This window comes from Molossus molossus, unplaced genomic scaffold, assembly GCF_014108415.1.
Source record: "Molossus molossus isolate mMolMol1 unplaced genomic scaffold, mMolMol1.p scaffold_m16_p_2, whole genome shotgun sequence".
In the NCBI taxonomy this organism is placed as follows: domain Eukaryota; kingdom Metazoa; phylum Chordata; class Mammalia; order Chiroptera; family Molossidae; genus Molossus; species Molossus molossus.
In genome coordinates, this window is record NW_023425355.1 from 1,239,408 (window position 1) to 1,260,850 (window position 21,443).

At 38.6% G+C, this 21,443-nt stretch overlaps 1 protein-coding gene across 4 annotated transcripts in view; it reads left to right on the plus strand.

Moving 5' to 3' along the window:
* Positions 1-21,443, plus strand: part of HDAC8 (histone deacetylase 8) — a 234,713-nt gene that overhangs the window by 133,335 nt on the left and 79,935 nt on the right. The window contains exon 10 of one of the 4 annotated variants that reach the window (XM_036270917.1): positions 11,084-11,311. The exons of the other annotated variants lie outside the window; for them this stretch is intronic. Within the exon in view, the coding sequence (XP_036126810.1) occupies positions 11,084-11,134 (51 nt within the window). The 3' untranslated portion in view covers positions 11,135-11,311. Of the gene's footprint in view, positions 1-11,083; positions 11,312-21,443 lie in introns of those variants that run through there. 4 annotated transcript variants of the gene reach the window in all.

Consider the following 21,443-nt stretch of genomic DNA (forward strand, 5'->3'; position numbering starts at 1 on the left):
ACATGAAAAAGAATGCCGGTGAAGGTAATTAGAAAACACTGTATAGTTGCATATTTCCCCCTTCTTCTCTTAACTGATTTTTAAAACAATTGTAAAAAACAGTAAGAGTATTGTATTGGTAGGACTATAATATATAGAAATATAATATATTTGGAATAACAGCTCAAAGGAGTAGGATGAGAACAAAGTATTAGAATAAAGGAAAGATACTGGATAGTAACTCAAATCCACAGGAAAAAATTAAAAGAACCAGAAGAGTAAATAATATTAATAAAACAAACACTATAAATATATATTTGCTCTCCATTCATTTCTCAGTCTTTTTAAAAGACATAAAATTATAAAATAATCATTACAACAATGTATTGCTGGATTTGTAACATACATAGATATATACGTATGTATAACAATATTATCAAAAGAAGGGGAGGCAGTTAAGCTATATAAACTGTCTATATTTCACTGGAACTAAGTCAGTATAAATCCGAAGTGTAGTCCAACTGGTGTGGCTCAATGGTTGAGTGTCCTGACTGGGAATCAAACCGGCGACCTCTTGGTACATGGGCTGACGCTCAACCACAGCCACACCGGCCGGGTATTTCTATATCTCTCTCCTCTTTTCCCTTCCTCTCTCTCTAAAAAACCAATAAAAACATACTTTAAAGACAAATAAAAAAGTAATAAAGAAAAGTCTGGCCAGTGTGGTTCAGTGATTGAGCGTGGACCCATGCACCAAGAGGTCACCAGTTTGATTTCCGGTCAGGACACATGCCCAGGTTGTGGGCCCGATCCCACTGGGGGGCATGCAGGAGGCAGCCAATCGATGTTCTCTCTCATCAGTGTTTCCATCTCTCTCTCCCTCTCTTTTGCTCTCTCTCTAAAATCAATAAAGGGAAAAAAATTTTTTTAACAAAAACAAATAAATAAATCTGAAGTATATTCTACTAAGATGTATATTATAAGCCCTAAAGAAATTAGTAAGACAGTAACTCAAAAATATTTTAAAATGATAAAAGAATTAAAATGCATAAAAAATACACAGCTATACAAAAAAAGTAACAAAAAACACATGACATATAGAAAACAAAAGGCAAAATGCAAATGTAAATCCAAACATAAAATGTGAATGAGTTAACCAATCCAATCAAAAGACAAATATTGTCAGACTGAATTTTTTTTTGTCCTCACCCGAGGACATTTTTTCTTTTTGCATTTATCTTCAGATAGAGCAGGAGGGAGATAAGGAGGAAGAGAGAGACAGAGTGAAACATCAATGTGAGAGAGACACATCGACTGGTTGCCACCTGCATGACCCAAAACAGGGCCAGGGACGAACCACAACTGAGGTACGTGCCCTTAGTGGGAACCAAACCTGGGACTCTCTGGTCCACAGGCCAATGCTCTAACTACTGAGCCAAACCAGCCAGGGCTAAATTTTTAAAAAGACAAGATCCATCAGTATGCTATCTATAGGAAGCACAGTTTTCAAAGATACAAATAGGTTGAAAGTAAAAGGATGGAAAATGATACACATGCATACCTCAAAGTGGTATGTAGGTTTGGTTCCAAACTAATGCAATAAAGCAAATAATGCAATAAAGTTGTTACAAAAATTTGTCATTTTCCCAGTGTATATAAAAGTTATATTTACACTAGACGTTAGTCTATTAAGTGTGCAATAGCATTATATCTAAAAAATATATATACATATCTCAATTTATAAATAATTTGCTGCTAAATATTGCTAATCACCAGCTGAGCAGTCATTACATCTTGATCTTGTTGCTGGTGGAGGGTCTTACCTTCAATTTGTAAAATATGCAATATCTGAGAAGCACAGTAAAACAAGTATGCCTGTACTATGCAAACAGCAACCACAAAAAAGCTGGAATGGGTAAACTAATATCAAAAAACAGACTTTATAACAAAAAATATTACTAGAGATGAAGAGGGATATTTTATAATGATAAAAGGGTCAATCTGCCAGGGAGCTACAACAACTATAAACATATTTGTACCTAACAACAGAACACCAAAATACATGAAGCAATAATTGACAGAATGGACAGAGTAGAAGGGAGAAAGAGATGATTAAACAACAATAATTTGAAAATTCAATACCTATTTTCAGTAATGGATAGAACAATTAGGCAGAAGGTCAATGGAATAGAAGATTTGAACAAAACTAAACCAGACCTGGCATATATCTTTGGAACATTCCACTGAAAAACAGCAGAATACACATTCTTCTCAAGTACACATGGAACAGTCTTCAGAGTAGACTATAGGCTGGTCCATAAAGCATAGAAGAAATAAAATCATGCAAAGCATGTTTTCTGACCACAATGTAATGAAAGTAGAAATCAATAACATAAGGAAATTTAGGAAATTCATAAATATGTGGAAATTAAACAACACATTCTTAAATAACGAATGAGTCAAAGAAGAAGTCACAAGGGAAATTAGAAAATACTTTGAGATGAATGAGAATGAAGAAACAACATACCAAAATTTATGGGATGCAACTAAAGCAAAGCTCAGAGGGAAATTTGTAGCTATAAATGCCTATGTTAAAAAGAAAAATTTCAAGCCCTGGCCAGGTTGGCTCAGCGGTTAGAGCATCGGCCTGCGGTCCGGAGAGACCCGGGTTCGGTTCCCACTGGGGGCATGTACCTTGGTTGCAGTTTGTCCCCGGCCCTGGTTGGTTGTGTGGGTGGCGACTGCTCGATGTGTCCCTTTCACATCGATGTTTCTCTCTTTCTCTGTTCCTCTCTCTCCCTCCCACTCTACCTGAACAAAAAAAATGGAAAGAGGTCCTCGGGTGAGGATGATAAAAAAAAAAAAGAAAAGAAAAATTTCAAATCAATAGCCTAAACTTTCACTTACAGAACCTGAAAAAGAAGAGCAAACTAAACCCAGAGCAAGCATAAGGAAGATAGTAACAAAAATTAGAGTGGGAATAAATGACAGAGAGAATATTAAAAGTAAAGAAAAATTAATGAAACCAAAAGTTGTTCTTTGAAAACATCAATAAAATTGGCAAACTTTTAGCTAGATCAACTAAGGAAAAAACGAGAGAGACAAAACTCAAATTACTAAAATAAAAAATGAAAGTGGAGCCCAGCCAGTGCAGCTTAGTGGATTGAGCGTCATCCTATGCACCGAGGTCACTGGTTCGATTATTGGTCAGGCTCGATTCCCAGTAGGAGGCATGCAGGAGGCAGCCAATTGATGATATTTCTCTCTCTCTCTCTAAAATTCAATCAAAACATTTTTTTAAATGAAAGCGGAAAAAATTACTACCAATTTTACAGAAATAAAAATGATTATGTTATACCTCAACAGTAAAAAAAAAAAAAATCTGATTTTTTTAAATGGATAGAGGACCTGAATAGACACTTCTCCAGAGGACATACAGATAGCCAATAGACATATGAAAAGATGCTCAACATCACTAATTGTCAGAGAGATGCAAATTAAAACCACAATGAAATATCACCTCACCCTGTCGGAATGGCTATCATTAACAAATCAACAAGTGTTAATGAAGATGTAGAGAAAAGGGAACCCCTGTACATTGTTGGTGGGAATATAAATTGGTGCAGCAGCAATGGAAAACAATATAGAGGTTCCTCAAAAAATTAAGACTAGAACTACCATATGATCCACCAGTTCTACTGGCTATTTTTCTGATGAAAAAGAAAAAAACTAATTCAAAAAGTTGTATACACCCCCAATGTACATCGCAGCATTATTTACAATAGCCAAGATATGGAAACAACCTAAGTGTCCATTTGGTGGATAAATGGATAAAGATGTGAGGTACACAATGAAATACTAAAAAAGAATGACATCCTGCCATTTGCAGCATTATGATGGACCTTGAGGGCATTATGCTAAATGAAATAAGTCAGAAAGAAAAATACAAATATCATATGATTTCACTTATATGTGAAACTAAATACACAAAAATAAAACAAGTTCATAGAGAAAAGATTGGTGGTTGCCAGAGGAGGGGTGTGGAGTGTGGGTGAGATGGGTGACGGGGGTTAAAAGGTACAAACTTCCAGTTATAAAATAAATCATGGGGATGTAATATACAGTATGGTGACTATAGTTAATAAGACTGTATTATGTATTTGAAAGTTGCTAAGAGAGTAGATCATAAGAGTCCTCATTACCCGGCCCTGGCTGGTGTGGCTCAGTTGGTTGGAGGGTTGGAGCATCATCCCATACATCAAAAGATGGTGGGTTATTTTGAGGCAACCAAATGTTGTCTGTCTGTCTGTCTGTCTGTCTCTCTCTCTCTCTCTCTAATCATTTTTTTTTAAAGTCCTCATTAGAATGGGGTAGTAGTCCCAGAGATGTGGAAGTGGAACAGATTGACAATCCCCAGAAGAGAGGGTGTTGGGGAGAGATAAACCACAGAACTTACATGCATGTATGCATGAATAATGAACAACAAAGCTGGGGACAGGGCGGGGAGGGACGGGGAGGGAGGATTCAGTGAGGGGGGGAGGAGAAACATCTGTAACAAAAATAAATTAATTAATTTAAAAAATAAAAAAATAGAAATGAATGATTTACCCTGAAAAAAAAAGAAAAAAAATTTTAATAAAAATAAAAAAGATGGGAAGGAAAAAAAAAATAAGAAGTCCTCATTACCATAAAAATTTTGTAACTATGTAAAAAAAGGATTATAAGAGAAATGCTATGACCACTTGTATGCCAACAAGTTTCATAACCTAAACAAAATGGGAAAACTCCTAGAAAGGCAAAAACTACTAAAACTCAAGACTCAAGAAGAAATAGAAAATCTGCATAGACCTATAACAAACAGACTGGATTAGTAATACAAAACCTCCCACCTAAGAAAAGTCTAGGACCAGATGGCTTCACTGGTGAATTCTATGAAACTTTTAAAGAAGAATCAAAAACTATCTTCACAAACTCTTCCAAAAAAATAGAAAAGGTAAGGCTTTTTAACAATTCTATGAGGTCATTATTACTTTAGATTTCAAAACTTACTACAAAGCTAATGTAATCAAAATGTAATGTGATACTAGCATAAGGATAAATGGTGCCAAGGCAGCTGGCTACCCACATGCAAAATAATGAAGTCGGATCTCTACTTTCATGTCATATATAAAAATTAACTCAAAATGCACCACAAACCTAAATGTAAGTGCTAAAACTATAAAACTCTTAGAAGAAAACATTGGTGTAAATCTTTATGACCTTGTATTAGGTAATGGTTTCTTAATGTACAACACCAAAAACATAAACAACAAAAGAAAAAATAGATACATTGGACTTCATCGAAATTAATTTTTTTCTGCTGCAAGAGATATCTTCAAGTAAATGGAAAGACAACCCACAGAATGGGAGAAAATATTTGCAAATTATATATCTGATACGGGACTTGTATCTGGAATATACAAATAACTCTTTCAACTCAATAATAGAAGACAAATAACAATTTAAAAATAGTCAAAGAATATGAATGAACCTTTCTCTGAAAAAGATATACAAATGACCAACAAGGACATGAAAAGATGTTCACCAGTGTGAGTCCTTACAAAACACAAATCAAAACCATGTTGAAATACCACTTCACACCCACTCAGATGGCCACACTCAAAGTGATAGATAATAACAAGTGCTGATAAAGATGTGGAGAAATGGAGCCCTCATAGACTACCAGTGAAAAACAGACTGGTAGTTCCTCAAAAGGTTAAAGCTTATGACTCAGCAATTCCACTCCTAGTTCATAGCAGCATTATTCATATTAGCCAAAAAGCAGAGACAAATCAAGTGTCTATCAACTGACCAATGTACAAATAAAATACTATATAACCATATAATGGAATATTATTTGGCAATAAAGAGAAATGAAGTACATGACATAAAAACCACATATTGGATTCCATTCATATGAAATGTCCAGGATAGGCAATTCTATACAGATAGAAAGTAGATTAGTGGTTGTCTAGGATAAGATGAGGTCAGAGGCTAGAATGGGACTGCTGATGAATAATGGTTTCTTTTAGGGGAAACAAAAATATTATAAAATTGGATTGTGGTGAAGGTCACACAACCCTGTGACTATACTAAAAGACATTGAATTGTACATTATGAATGGGTGAGTTGTATGATATGTAAATTATATCTCAATGAAGATGTTATTTAAAAAAAAAATGGTGGGTTGAACTATTGTGGTATTCATGTAGATTGTGAGAAGTGATATGAATTCATATATATATATATTGAAGGTAGAGTGAGGAGGATTTTCTGACATATTGTGAGTGGCATGAGAAAAAGCAAGGATTCAAAGATTTCGTTCTGAGCAATTGGAATGATGGAGTGAGCAAGTGAGACAGAGAAGAGTGTGGGCATGCAGTTTTCAGTAATAGGGTTCAGTTTGGACCTGTTCAGTTGGACATATCAAATAGGTTGAATATATATATATATATATATATATATATATTCATATCTCACAGGGAAATTATATGTAATGATAATTCCAGACAGTGAGTTGAACTAGCATTGCAAAATTGATTGTTTACAGATGGATAGAATTTAAAACTATGAAGATGAATATGATCACCAAAGGAGTGTAGATAGCTAGACGAGAGATCTAATGACTGGCCCCTGGGACAGTTCAACATTAAAATGCTGGGAAAGTGAGAAGACCTAGCAAAGAGAGAATAACCAGTAAGGTAAAAGGAAAATAAAATATATGTGCTGTCTTGGAAGCCAAGTGAAGAAAGTGTTTTGAAGAGGAGGAGTTACCAACCGTGTGATTTGTTACTGAGAAATCAAGTGAAGGGAGGACCATGATATGACCATGGGACTTCGCGACTATGTAATCATGGGTGACCTTGCCAAGAGTAGTTTTGATGGAGCTAAATGGGAAAGTCTGATTGGAGTACATTTTTAAAAGAATGTAAGGACATAAGTCTCATTTCTATACACTAGCAACTAGAATCAAAAATGCAATTTTTAAAAGATACTATAGGAGCCCGGCTGGTGTAGCTCAGTGGTTGAGCATCCACCCATGCACCAAGAGGTCACTGGTTCGATTCCCAGTCAGGGCACATGCCCAGGTTGTGGGCCCGATTCCTAGTTGGGGGCATGCAGGAGGCAGCCAGTCGATGTTCTCTCCCATTGATGTTTCTATCTGTCTTTCCCTCTCCCTTCCTCTCTCTCTAAAAATCAATAAACAAAAAAAAATTTAATAAAAATAAATAAAAGATACTATAGGAATAAAAATATAAAGCATCTATGAAGAAAATCTAACAAATGTGGCAGAGATCCTTTATGGGGGAAATCATAAAACTTTATAAAATCTGTTCACAGATTAGAGTTTTTCGATATTATAAAGATATTTTTTTCTCCATGAATCAGTCATAGTCAATATAATTCTAATCAAAATTCCAACAGGGTTTTTCATGGAATTTTACAATCCAATTCTATAATTTATATGGGGGTACAAAGAAAAGTCAAGGCATTCTTAAAGAGCAAACAAAGTGGAAAAACTTACTCTATTAGATATTAAGTTTATCATACTACTGTAGTAGTTAGAAGAGTGTAATGTTGGTACAGAACTTGACAAATAGGCCAATGGAACAGAATAGAAAACTCAAAAATAGAACTATACCTATTTGGAAATTTGATGTATGGAAAGTGGCATTGCAGATCAGTGGTAGGGGGAGATTAATTTTTTAATAACTGATTTGGGGGAAATTGGTTATCTATAAAGAAATAATACAATTAGATTCCTACGCCATGTCACACACAAAAATCAATTCTGGGTATGTTAAATGCTTTAAACATTTAGAAGAAAATATAGTTCAGAAACTCTCAATTGGTAATACCTCCACCCAGGGAACATTTAAAAATGTATTGGAGTGTTTTGGGTTGTATAATGACAGAACAGTGCTAAAGGCATTTGGTACCCAGTGCCCAGCATGCTAAGTGTCCTGGAGTGTGAGCCCCACATAAAGAATAATTGTCCTGCCTTCCCGGTGTGGCTCAGTGGTTGAGTATCGACCCATGCACCAAGAGGTTGCAGGTTCTATTCCTGGTCAGGGCACATGCCTGGGTGGTGAGCTCAGTTCCCAGTGGGGGGTGTGCAGGAGGCAGTTGATTGATGGTTCTTTCTCACATCGATGTTTCTATCTCTCTCTCTCCTCCCTTCCTCTCTCTGTAAAAATCAATAAAATAGATTTTAAAAAAGAAAAAACTGAAAAACTAAGGAATTTTTATAATAATTTAATATTTTTTTAAAAAAGAATTGTCCTGCCCCAAAAGCCAGTAACCTCCTCTCTCTCTCTCTCTCTCTCTCTCTCTCTCTCTCTCTCTCTCTCTCTCTCTCACACACACACACACACACACACACACACAAAACCCCCATTGATATAGGAGAATTTCTCTGTGATCTACACATAGGTGAGCATTTTCTTAAAAGAAATACAAAAAGCACCAACCATAAAGGAAAAGAGTAATAATTCAGTTACATTAAAATAAAGTGTCTCTATTCACCAAAAAACACCATAAACTAAAAAGACAAGCCACAAAGTAGAAGAATATAGTTAGCACTCATAACCGATGTATGTATTAGTATTTGCAATGTACAAACTTTGTATACCAATACATAAAGAAAAACTCGGAAGAAAAATGAGCAAAAGATATGAACAAACCTTTCACAGAAGAGGAAATATGAATGCCAAAAGTCGTGAAAAGATGCTCAGCCTCATTATTAATCAGGGAAATGCAAATTAAAACCACAATGAATGACAAAAAAGCAACAACACAAAATTCTACTTTAATCTATCAGATTAAAAAAATAATTAAAATTAGACAATACTGTTAATGAGAATGTGGAGTGTATACTGGGCAATGGATTTGGAGACAATTTGGCATTATCTAACAAATTTGAACACGTGTGTACTTTACAACTCATTGATTCCACTCCTAGAAACCAACCTTAAAGAAACTTGGGCAAGTATATTATAAAGAAAGTTTATAGCTACATCGTTCCAAACAGCAAAAAAAACCCAAAACAAAACAAAAACAACTAGAAACCACACCTGCTTACCAGTAAAGTGTCTCTGCTATGGTAGATTTGCAATACTAGGCAGCAATGACAATGAATGAACCGCTGGTATAGATAATAATGTAAAAGGTTCTCAGACACCATTTTGACAAAAAAAATGCAGACATATTTAGTATGATACTGATATTTAAAGTTCAAAACCAAGCAAAACTGAAGAATATGTTGTTTAGAGTACTCGCATATGTAGGTAGATGATAAAGAAATGCAAGGCAGTGGCTTCTTAAAGGTCTTGATTGTGGGCACCTCTGGGAGGAAGGTGGGGTGGTGGGCTAGAGAGAAGCATGAGGGGAGCTGCAGTGGTGCCGCCAACGTTCTGTGGAGGCAGATGCTGGGCTTCCAGCTGTTGAGCCCACCATTATTAGAATGCTTCCTAACTTGTATAAGGACTTCCATGTAGAAATTCCATACAAATATGGTTTCCAAATGTTAAGCATTTTATGCATATCGGTTCCCTCAATTCTTTAAATGAAGACGTATTTTCTGCTCCTGGAACTTGCAGGCTAGTGCCTGCAACATTGTCACAGCAGCGGTGCTGCCTTTGGAGGCACTGTTCTCCCTGATGTCCTCATCTTGCGGGCCATCAAACCGAAGGCAGGCTGCAAATGGCAGAGTGGCTCTTCTCCAGCTAGGTCAGGAGGACAGGATAAGACTCCCTCTGTTATGACCAAGGCTGTGCTCAGGCACTGGGCCTGCCAACGTTGTCATGGGGCAGCAACCGAAATAGCCAGAAGAACACACAGAGTTTTCCACAGTGGGTACATTTATGGGTCCCTGCAGGGTTGCTTTCTAATGGCATCTTCACTAGGTCATGCAATCCTAGGCAATTCACACCCCTTCTCTGGTCTTACATTCCCTTGTCCCGTTCAGGGCGTAACTAGAATGCGCTTTAAAGTCGCTTCCAGCCTGAACACCCAACTATTGCGATTCTAAGTCCACTTCAAGGAAAACAGTTTGCATATTTACACTGCTACTCTCTAAGTCGGTGAGTAATTAAGGTCCTCTCTATTGGTCAGAGCTGTTGAAAGTATTGCTGGGTTGGTGGTGTGGAAAATAAACTCACGTGCATCTACAAATGGCCATTCTTGAGTAAGAAACTCCCATTTACACAATTAGCCTTGAGAATTACAGTAGAAGCAAAACTGTCCCCAAGCCTTTGTCGCCCATCCTCCCTCCTCAAGACTTCCTTTGATTACAACAGTTACTATGTCTTTGGATGTAACCTTCCTTAGGCGTTCTGTCTCATGTGCATGTTTTGAGAGAGAAAAAAAATTATCTTTGTCAAGTTTTTCCCACATAACCTCCCTTAACCTCTGTTTTCCCTCGGTTTATAACAACTACAATCTCTAGCAGAAATGACTTATATGAGCCAAATGAGCTTTGTCATTTGGGGTATGAACAAAGGGTTAAATTAAAGAGACAGCTGTCTATACAACTGGCTAGAATGAAGGGAAGGCTCAGCTGCTTCTTACTTTTATTCCTTTGCACTGTTTGTGTCCCTTCCCCCCTCTGGCCAGGGGTGCTGAGCTTCAAACCTCCCCAAGCTCCTGGGAAGTTTCAAGCAGTGATCTGGGGCTAAGGTACTCGAACTCCTCCTTTCTAACTTCTCCTGGAGAAAAGATGTTTCGGTCTAAAAATCGGAGCTGGAGAGGAAATCTAAAATGTATAAGCCACTTTTTCATCGCTTGCAGATAATCACCCTCTCCTTCAACATCTTCTTGGCTTGTTTAAAGCACTCTTTTGCTCTTAGAACTTTTCTTTCCCTTGAACTATAGTTTTGTTTTGTTTTTCTTAGCAGCACTTTTGAGTAACTACTTTTCTGAAAGAACGAGAGACTTGTATGTTGCTCTGCATGACTCACTGTTCTTTAATCAATGCTGGTGAGAATCTTAAAGATCAACAAAGATTGCCAAGGGTGGCTGCGATCCAGTACCCAAATGCTCACATAATTCCCCCCTTCCATTTTAGGGTGAAAATAATCAGGGACAAGAAGAGGAGGGGATTTATGAGAATAAATAAGATACTGTCTTCCAGCCAAAGCAACATTCAGATTCTCAGCTGGCAAAGGAATTCTTGAGCCTGATCTGTAGTGAAAGCATGAGCAAACTGCTCCGTGGAATGCAAAGAGAACCCTTGGCTTAATCTCTGTTCCAGTCAGTCTACAGAAGAGTCTCAGAGCAGTACTATTCCTGGAAGGCGAAGTGCTTACCCACACACTGCCCCACCCCCAGCATGAGAAACCCAGGCCTCCGAGGCTGTGCCAGCCTGGCTCTCATTTCTGCAGCCCAGTTGCTTGGGTGAAATAGGAGTGTGCGCTGCCTATCTATGAACAAGGACCACTGTGCAAGCGGTTTATAAACTGTAAAGTACTAAAGGGACATCAGGTGGCCCTGTCACTCACCATTTCTGTTGTAGACTTCACTCCTTCAGTTGTCTTTTCTCATTATTGGACAAAAACCACAGAAATTTGTGGTGAGAGGTCAGGCCCTGCATATAATCAATCATGCCCAAGTCCCAAGGCATAGAAGCATAAATTGGCCTTAATTCTGGATTTCCCAGTCTACACATGGAGAGCATTTGCCAGGCAGCAGCCTCACAAATACATCATAGCATGGTCAAGAAATGACCCTAAAAAAGCTGTTGGGGAGGGGGGGGGAATAGCTTTAAAGCCTTTTGAAGGAAAAAACTCTTAGTTCCAACATGCTGTTATTACTTCTGCATTGAAGTAAACGCCCTGGTGTTTAGATAGCCTTTGATTCCAATGTCAAATATCTGATGACTCCTCAAACTCTGCTCTGAAGTGAGGAGAAAGCGGTGGTGGAACAGGGTTGGGCTGTGCCCAGTGTGACCAGACGGGAAGATCAAAGAGCCAGGCTGAATTCACTTTGCGGGCTGGGGCATCCACGGACTATATTTAAGGACTTGCATCTCTGGTTGGCACCTCACTTAGGCACTGCACTTAGTAAACAGAGGAGCTTGAAATTTGTGATAAAATGAAATAAAAAAGCAAGAACTTCGTCATCCCATTCATCCATCTGCCCATTGCTTATTTTGAGTGTGTACTTAACAGCACTTTCCAGAACGGAATAATCCCTACGTAGAGACAAAGATGGCTCTAATACCAGGGCATGGGGGGAAGGAATGCTGCATTCCTTCCCTCCCCATCCTCCTTTTCCCAGAGCTCATCCAGCTGACAGGTGCCAGAAGGGAAGAAATGTTAGCAAATGTTAGTTTCCAGCCCCAAAGAAGCTGTCACAAAAGGGAGACAGAACAAGGCAGCTCATAAAATCCTTCAACTGAGGGATGTAGCGAGACCTATCTAATTACACAAGATTAGAAACAGTTTAACTCGTTGAGAATGTGCTACATGTGAAATGAAACAAAATGACACCTCTGGCACCCTGTAATGATACTGTATTGGGAGGAAAGCACAGAGCGTTTGTTCACGCTATCAGTAACACCAGTTTTTCTCATCCCACATTTTTGACACATCTGGTTTTAATATGGTGGTTTAAGTGAAGTAAGTTAACTTTTCACCCACTGTTCAGACCCTCCTTTGCTTTCTTCACTGTACATATCCACTTGTGTTGGCATTGTCCTTCGCTCACGCCTCCCCAGGCTAACAAAGGTAGAAGGGGATTATGTTGAGAAACTCAGCTTATCTCTGGACTCTTGATTATTTTACTGTTCAAATAGCACTAACAATGATTTGAAAGCAACTAGTCTTTCTTTGTTCCAGCTAAAATCAACAGATTTTAGCTCTGTCCTGCTACCTAATTTGTTAAACTACCAATAATAAGAACTCCCTAAATAATCAGTGAGTCACTAAACATCCTGGTTTTCAAATATTATGGAATGATCACCTCAGCTACTCTTACCTAGCATGCTCAGGGAGTCTGGTATCTGTCTAACTGGTTTCTAACTGGTGATTATATACAGAGGGTCTACAAGCCGGTGTATTTGCACCAGAAGTGGAACTTTCACGCTACAAAACAAGTTTTCTTCTACACAGCCCTTGTTAGAACAGAAAAGGGATTTTACTCTCCCACACCAGAGAAAGAGTACGATTTTGAAAATAGCTATGGTTAAAAAGCAGATTTTAAATTTTGTTAGTATTTTGATACCAGAAAATGTTAATAGTGTTCACTCAACCTTTTTTTATTTTACCTTCTTTTTTTTTAGTAATTAACTTTTGTTACAGATGTTTCTTCCTTCTTTTGATTTGTGCCTCACGGGACTGTGCAAACAGTAAAATGTGTGACTCTAAGCTAACAGGGATTATCTGCTGTGATTACAAGGACAATTTAAATTGGGCTCGATCGGAACTGTTTTTAAGGACCTTTTTCTGTGTTCCGAATTCTCTCCGGGTTACAGATTGTAGTTGGAAGGAAAGGGGCATGAATGATCTATAGGGGACTTCTGATGTATTTTTCTTCTGTCTGAAAGCCATCTAGCAGGGAACTTCTGTAGCAAATGCTTTAACTTGAAGAAGTGACTAATAATGGGGCATTTCATGCCCTCTGGCAAGCCAGTGAGGGTGATGATTTGGGGCACATGTACCATTCAATGTGTGGATCATCACAAGGATGTTTGTGGAGGGTTACTGCCTGCTGCGTGGCACCATGAAGGGGCTCCCAACCATTGCTATCTAGAGCCTTGACATAGCAGAAGCACCATTTTTACTACAGTCAGTGTCAGCAAACCTTCATTAAGTACATACTATATGCAAAGTCTTGTCAGGCTTCTATAATATTCTCTGTAATTTGTTAATAGATTTATTTTTCAAAGTGGTCATCAATCATTAACTGACTACAGCTATACACAGGCAGTGTGCCGGGGATACCAAGATAAATCAGAGGTGTTCCCTGCCTTGCAGAGCTCAGAGTACAGTGTGAGAAAGAAAAAAATTACAAAGGGGTGTGAGAGTAGAGTTTCCTTGCAAAGAGCTCTGTGAGTGTAGATAAAGGAATGATTAATTCTCTCAGGAGGGATCAGAAGGGCTCACACAGGAGATGATATTTGAGCTATATCCTAAAGGATGGGTAGGATTTCAGCAGGCAGACAGAAGAGGGGGAAAGAGAATTCCAAGCAGAGGGAACAGCATGTGCAAAAGCTGATTAAAGCGTGGTGGACAGTTCTTTTTACCATCACTTGCGAATATAAGTTATACTAATATTGAGTTTGGATATTTCTACTCATGATTACACTGCCATTTTTAAATATAGGACATGATATTTTAAGGCAATGACAAGAAAAGGCCTGATAGATTTGAAAATTCTTATTAAGCTGTGATGCTTATCTAGTGTCTTGCTGAATGATGAGTCTCATATCTCTTTCCATTTATAAATTACTACTCTATAAAGGATCGGCTTACAAAGCAGAATTCCTGCCTGTGACTTAGGAATGGATGTTCACAGTTCTGCTCTCTGTCACCCCAGCCTCCTCTACTCTTAAGTATGTCACTGCCACTGGACCCTAATTGTGTTTATGAGAAGCAGGAAAAACTGCACTTGGTTTGAATTTTCAGTAACACAGATTTCTACTTGGAAGGCCTCTAGATAATTGAAATCCAAAAAAGTGCAATTTGAACAGGACAGTCCTCATGTTGACAGCATAGGGCTGGTGTCCTGGGAACTTTAGTGGCACTGGCTAATATGGATAGGTAGACCTCACATTTTAAATTTTACGGTAGAACCTAAACATGATTGATCAAACACTTTATATGGCAGTAATGAAGATATGAGTGGTCTGTGCTGAACGGCTTTCATAGCATAATGTGGTGCTGCCTATGGTTTTCTTCTTAAGAAAGAGAAGATAAATTTTTATCATTTTTATAAATTATGCAATAACCTTTAGGGCAGTAATCAATTTTTGCTTTGAAAATCACCAGAGGATAGATGACAGAAAATGCAGTTTGACATAAACCATTTGTAAATTACATGCAAGTTCACTTGTATTCCTTTCATTGAGTGTCTGACTCCAGTCTTTGGGGAAATTACCACCAGGGACTGTTGTTTCATATTTCGTATCAGAAATAAACTTCAGTTTGAAATCTCAGTATCTATGTCACTGACTCTTTTGGGCCTAATCTCTATAGCTACACCTTTCTAGAGGCCACGATAGCAGGCCACAGAATGTACTCTTCCAGCCCCTGCACTTCACTGGATAAAAATTCTTTTCACAAATAGTTATTGCGTGCCTCCTAGAGCCAGGCACACTGCTAGGTTCTAAGAATGCAGAAGTACATAAGAGCTACACGCTGTCCCCATAGCACCCTCCGCCTAGTGAAATTGCTGAAAATCTATTCTGGGTCATGGTTCTTTTTGAAAACTTGATTCTGACTGGCCATACATTACTTAAATATTAAGGTGGCAGCTTCTTGTTTCTCCAAAGAAAGGCAAGAACTTTTGTCTCTGATGAATGGAGTCTTGCAAAATCTAATGTAGGTTATTTTTCTGAACATTAACCTTTATCCTCTTTTGGTACCTGTAGCATGAAAAAAAGAATATAAGCTTTTTAGCCAAAGAGTCTGGGATTCTGATCGTCTAACTAGTAGTGAGACTTTGGATAATTTACCTGGTTTCATAAGGTCAGTTTTCTCGTCCCTAAAACAGTGATCGCCATATGCACTTTGCTGGATAGCTCTGATGATTGAATGAATCAATGTGTATAAAGCACCTCACACGAGGTGCGTGCTCCAATCAGTGTCAGTAAGTGAGAAAATGAGATTTTAAACCAGGGCTTTATGACTCAAAAACCTAGTCTCTGCTTCCTCACAAAGGCTGTGAAAATAATAGAGGATATTTAGGTCTCACCAAAACTCTGTGAGGGAGGTAAGCAACGAACGCCACAGCTGAAGAAACAAATGGATAGAAAAGGAGAAATATGCTAATTTGTTTAGAGACCCTTAGGACATCTGTGACAAAGCTGACACCAACTCCAGAGTCTCAGCATCCTTTTCTAGCTGTGAACAGTTAGCATCTACCTGTGCAGTTGCTGCCATTCCTTCTATAAGCATTTATTGACTACCACTGTGTGCCCAACTTGATTGTAGGTATTTCTGGTGATTTAAAAGACAAGATTCATGCCTTCTAGGAGAGAGCCTAGTGAGGAGACATAAGCTGTACCCAAGAAAAAATGAGTAAAAATGACACAGGACAGTGCATAACCAAAGACTAATACTGTAGCCAAAAGTAAGTGCATTCATTAACTTGAATTGCCATAACAAAATACCATAGGCTGTGGGGCTTAAACAACAGAAATGTCTTTTCTCACAGTTCTATATGCTAGAAGTCCAGGGTCAAGGTGCCAGCATGGTCAGTGTCTGGTGAAGGCCCTCTTCCTGACTAGTAGATGGCTGTCTCCTCTCTGGTTTCACATGGGACAGAGGGAGGGAGGGAGGGAGAGAGAGAGAGAGAGCTCTGGCATCTTTTTTAAGGGCATTAATCCTATCATGAGGACTCTAACTTCCTGGCTAATTATCTGCCAAAGACCCCCATCTCCAAATATAATACTAGGGGTTAAGGCTTCAACGTATGAATTGGAGGAGGGCGTAATTGCATCAATAGCACCAGTAAGTGTTGTGATCATGAGGGTGTGACTTCTCTTTTTTTAATTAAAAATTGTACTGACACTACTAACACTTTAAAATCCTAATATATAGGTGTAGTCGTTAAGGCTTTTTATTTTGGAAACAAGTTGTATATTGTTTTCTAGTCAACATAGTGTCACATCTGGTCTTTCCTAGACCATTGCAATAATCTCATTCACTCACTCACTCGTTCCTTCATTCAACAAGTAATGTGTGCTCACTCTGTGCCACACCCTCAGGAATCCAGTGGTTAAGAAAGTTGGCATGAATCCTGCCCTGAAGTGCTTACATTTTAGCTGGGGGACAACATTAAACAAATTACCAAATTAATTATTTAAATCCAACTAATGAAGTCTGCCAAATAGAAGTAGAGGAAGTTGAGAGCATATAACATGGAAAGTAGCCCTAACCTAGGGAAGCGTCAGGGAGACTTCAGGGGAATTAAAGGTAAGCTCTAAAGGCCAATTGTAGGCAACTTGTCAGAGAGCCTGGAAGAACAGCTCTCCTGGCAGAGGATGCACCCTGTGTGAGGGCCCCAGGTGAGAACAGAGCGGTGCCCCTTTGCAGAACTGAAGGAGAAACAGTGAGGTGGAGCTGGGAAATCTAGGCATAGCAGGTGAGGTTGGAAAGGTAGTCATGGAGCTAGAAATTACAGGATCTTGTCATTACTAGGCCATGGTGAGGACTTAGACTTATGAGCACCAAGTAACAGGCAGCTATTGAAGGGTTTTAAGCAAGGGAAGACCAAGATTAGATGAGTGTGTGTGTGTGTGTGTGTGTGTGTGTGTGTGTCTGCCATAACAAAATACCACAGGGGCTGGGTGGCTTAAACAACAGAACTTTATTTTCTTACAGTTCTGGGGGCTAGTTGTCCTAGAGCAAGGTCCATTAGGGTCAATTTCTGGCTCTCTTCCTGGCCTGCATGCAGCCACTTTCTGGCTGTGCCCTTACATGGCCTTCTCTCAGTAGTACATGCACACAGCGGGGCTAGTAAGCTCTGACGTCTCTTCTTCTAAGGACACTAATCCCGTGGGATCAGGGTCCTACCCTTATGACCTTATTTCATCCTAATTATTTTCTTATTCTATATACAATCACAATGGTGTTAGGGATTCAACATATGAATTTGAGGGGGACACCATTCAGTCCTTGTCAGAGTGTGTGTGTGTTGAATTACTCTAGCATTTGTGTAGACAACAGATTAGAGAGGTGCACTGAAGGAACTGGAGTGGCCAGTTAGGAAGCTGTTGTGGTAGTCTAGTCTAGATTCCAAATGCATTTTGGAAATAGAACCAACAAGACTTGCTGATGGATTAGATGTAGCGATGAGAGAGAGGGAAGGGATGTGGAGGACCTTAGAGTCCTTTCTTGGGCAACTAAGTGAATGGTTGATTGATAAAAGGAACGCTGGAGGAGGAGGTGTGGGTTGGGGTGGGGATATCAGTGCAGCTCAACTAGTCTTTCTTTCTCCAGTTTTTCCATCCATAATCTATCCTTCGGATAAGTCATTTTTGAGCAATGTAACTTTAATCATGTTATCTCCCTGCTTCAAACACACACACACACACACACACACACACACACACACACACCCCAATTTAAAAAACAGCAACACCTCCCAGAGCTTATAGATCCAAATTTCTTAGGAAAGCACACAGCATCATTGTAGATTGAACCCTAATCAATCTTTTCTTACTATACCTGCCCTTCCTTTGTCCCGAATCAAGATATTCCTTCTACCAGGAATGTGCTTTCTCTCACATGACTTCCTGATGAAATCCTACTATTCCTTCAAGCTCCAACTCCCATGTCATCTATCTATGAAGTCCTCCCTAGCCACCCCTCCCCTTCAGAGTTAATCACTTCCTTCTCTGAGATTCTATAGTATCTGACACACAGTTATCTGACACCTTATCATATTGCATTGTAATTCATTTACTCATATCCCCAACTAAACTAAATGCAAGGGCAAATACTGTGTCCAGTAGTTATCTCCATCTCCAGTTCCTGCACAGTGCCTAGAAACAAATTGTACTCCGTTATAATGATGATGATGATAACAAACATTCATAGAGTGATTACTATGTGTCCAGCACTGTTCAAAGTGCTTTAAATGCACTTACTCATCTGTATCCTCAACAGTTCTATTATCCCCATTTCACAGATGGCTTGCCCAAGTTGGCAGAATGAATAAGTGGCAGAGCCAGGATTCAGACCCAGACAGCCTGGCTCTGGAGTCTGAGCTCTTCACCACTGTACTGCACAGCCTCCCAGTACGTTTTTGTTCCTCAAATGATTGCCTATTGCTCTTCAGACTCTCTTTCCAGCAGAGCAGTATTCATCTCCTCCCACCCCACTATTTCCTTGTCTGTGATTTCTGCTTAAAGCCTAGGAGCTGCTTTCATGATGACTCCAGAGAACAGGAGGATTACTCTACCAAAAGCAGAGGCTACAGCAGAAAGAAAGCTATAGAAACACCCCTGTCCCTTGTATCCCTCCTTTTTCTCCTACTACCGTATTACTCAAGCACTGGATACATACTTCATTCTGCCTTAGGAAGAAGCCAAAAGGTTTCCCTCTTTCTTTCCAGTTTCATTTTTCTACCCTACTTGGCTGCCAGCTCCTCCCTGCTCAACCTTTTGTAGTCTAGGAACGAGGCTTAGCTAACGCCTGTGAACTCCAGTTCACACACAGGCTCAAATTGAATGTGTGCCTTTCAATGCCCCCAACTGGGCCTGTCTCATTTTGTTCCACCTGATGTTTTGTTTTTGAGGGGAAGCACAGTTTTGGGTTTTGATTCTCTCAAGAGAGCAGCCCCTCTCAGCTAGCTCAGCTCCAGAGGGGAGCCCTCACCACCACCCCTAGACTAAGATAGCAAATAGAGAAGCTGGCAGGTAGATTAACACTGCACAGTTGGGTTCATTCTCTACTTTGCATTTTCTTAGTATTTAGGAATTTGGTTTTATGCTGTTTTATCTAGATTTTAAGAATTTTGAGAAGTTTAAAGGCGATTTAAGGCAAATGCATGGCTGCTGGAATCAGATACACCCACCACTTACTAACTGTGTAACCCAGGGAAGTTCAAATTCCATCATCTGAAAAATGAAGCTAATGTGCTACTTACTTGATTGGGTACTTGTAAGTATTTAATGAGTCAACCCATGTGAAACACTTAGAATTATATCTGTACATAGTAAATGCTCGGTGAACATTAGCTGATAGTATTTTTAAGTATAGTATAGTAACAGAGGAAAAATATAACAAATACACATATTCCTACCATTCAGAATTGAAATCAGTTAAGATTTTTTCTTAGCTTTATGTCTTTCTTAAAAATAAATTATTATAGATAAATTTAATGTTCTGTGACCCTCATACCCAGTCCTATCCTGCTCCCAATTCCCTAAAGGCATCCATCATTATGAATTTGATGGATATATTTCCAGTTCATTTTCACAGTAATCAAAAACAAGATTTGGTTGGAGAGGGGGATGAGTGTTATTTATTTTAATTTACACAAATGGCACCATGATGTATATATCATCTTGCAACCTGCTTCTTTCATTTAATGTTGTTTTTGAGATCTATCCACTTAACTCTAGTTCAGTTCATTTAACTGCTCTATAGTATCTCTTTTTTCTAATTCTCACTCAAGGACATGTTAGTATTGATTTTGAGGGGCGGGGGGAGGGGGGGAGAGACAGAGAGAGCAGTCAGTTGCCTTTCATATGTGCCCTGACCAGGAATTGAACCCACAACATTTTGGTGAATGGGACGATGCTCCAGCCAACTGAGCCACCCAGCCAGAGCTATAGTATGTCTTTATATTGGATATTCTGTGTTTTACTTATCCATTTATATCTGTATGGATATTCGGATCAGTCCTGATTTTTTGCTACTGAATTCAGTCAATTGCAATGAACATTCTTGGATTTGTCTCCTTGGGCACATGTACAAATTTCTGTGAAGCACAGAGCTGCAAATGGAATTGCTGGGTCATCAGTTCTAGACATTGAAGACTGGCAGAGGCAACAGAGTACAGTGAGGAAGAGCATGGCCTGAGGTCCAATATATCTAGGCTCATATACAAGTTCTAATACTTCCGAAGCTGTGTGACTCTGAGCAATTCTTTGTGCCTCAATTTTCTTATCTGTAAAATGAGGAGAATAGTCCATACTTCTTAGGGTTTTTGTGTGCATTAAATGCAATTAGATATTTAAGGTGCTTTAGTGACTAAAATATGGTAAGCTATTACTGTTTTTTACTATAATTTATTATATAATTCTTCCTCAAATATGAGAATAGACCTTTTGTAAAGTATAGATATGTGAATAGGAAAAATGCTAGAAGAACATTAATCAAAATGTTAACTGGTGTTTGAAATATGAGTGATCTTTTTTTTGTTTTTAAAAATATTTTCCACATTTTCTACAAATGAAATATATTACTTTTGTAATTAGAAAACAAAATCACAGTAAATGCAATTTTTAGTGAAAAAGAATATAACAAAATTCAGGTTTTTAAAATTTCCCTTCTGCTGAGCAGGGACACTCTGGATGAGGTCTTAAGAAATAGCTTTTCTTTTGCACAGGAAAAAAAAAATTCAACAAAACGAAAAAGCAGTCTCCTGAATGGGAGAAGATATTTGCAAATAATACTTCTGATAAGGGATTAATTTCTAAAATCTAAAAAGAACTAATATATCTCAACAACAACAAAAACAACCTAATTAAAAAA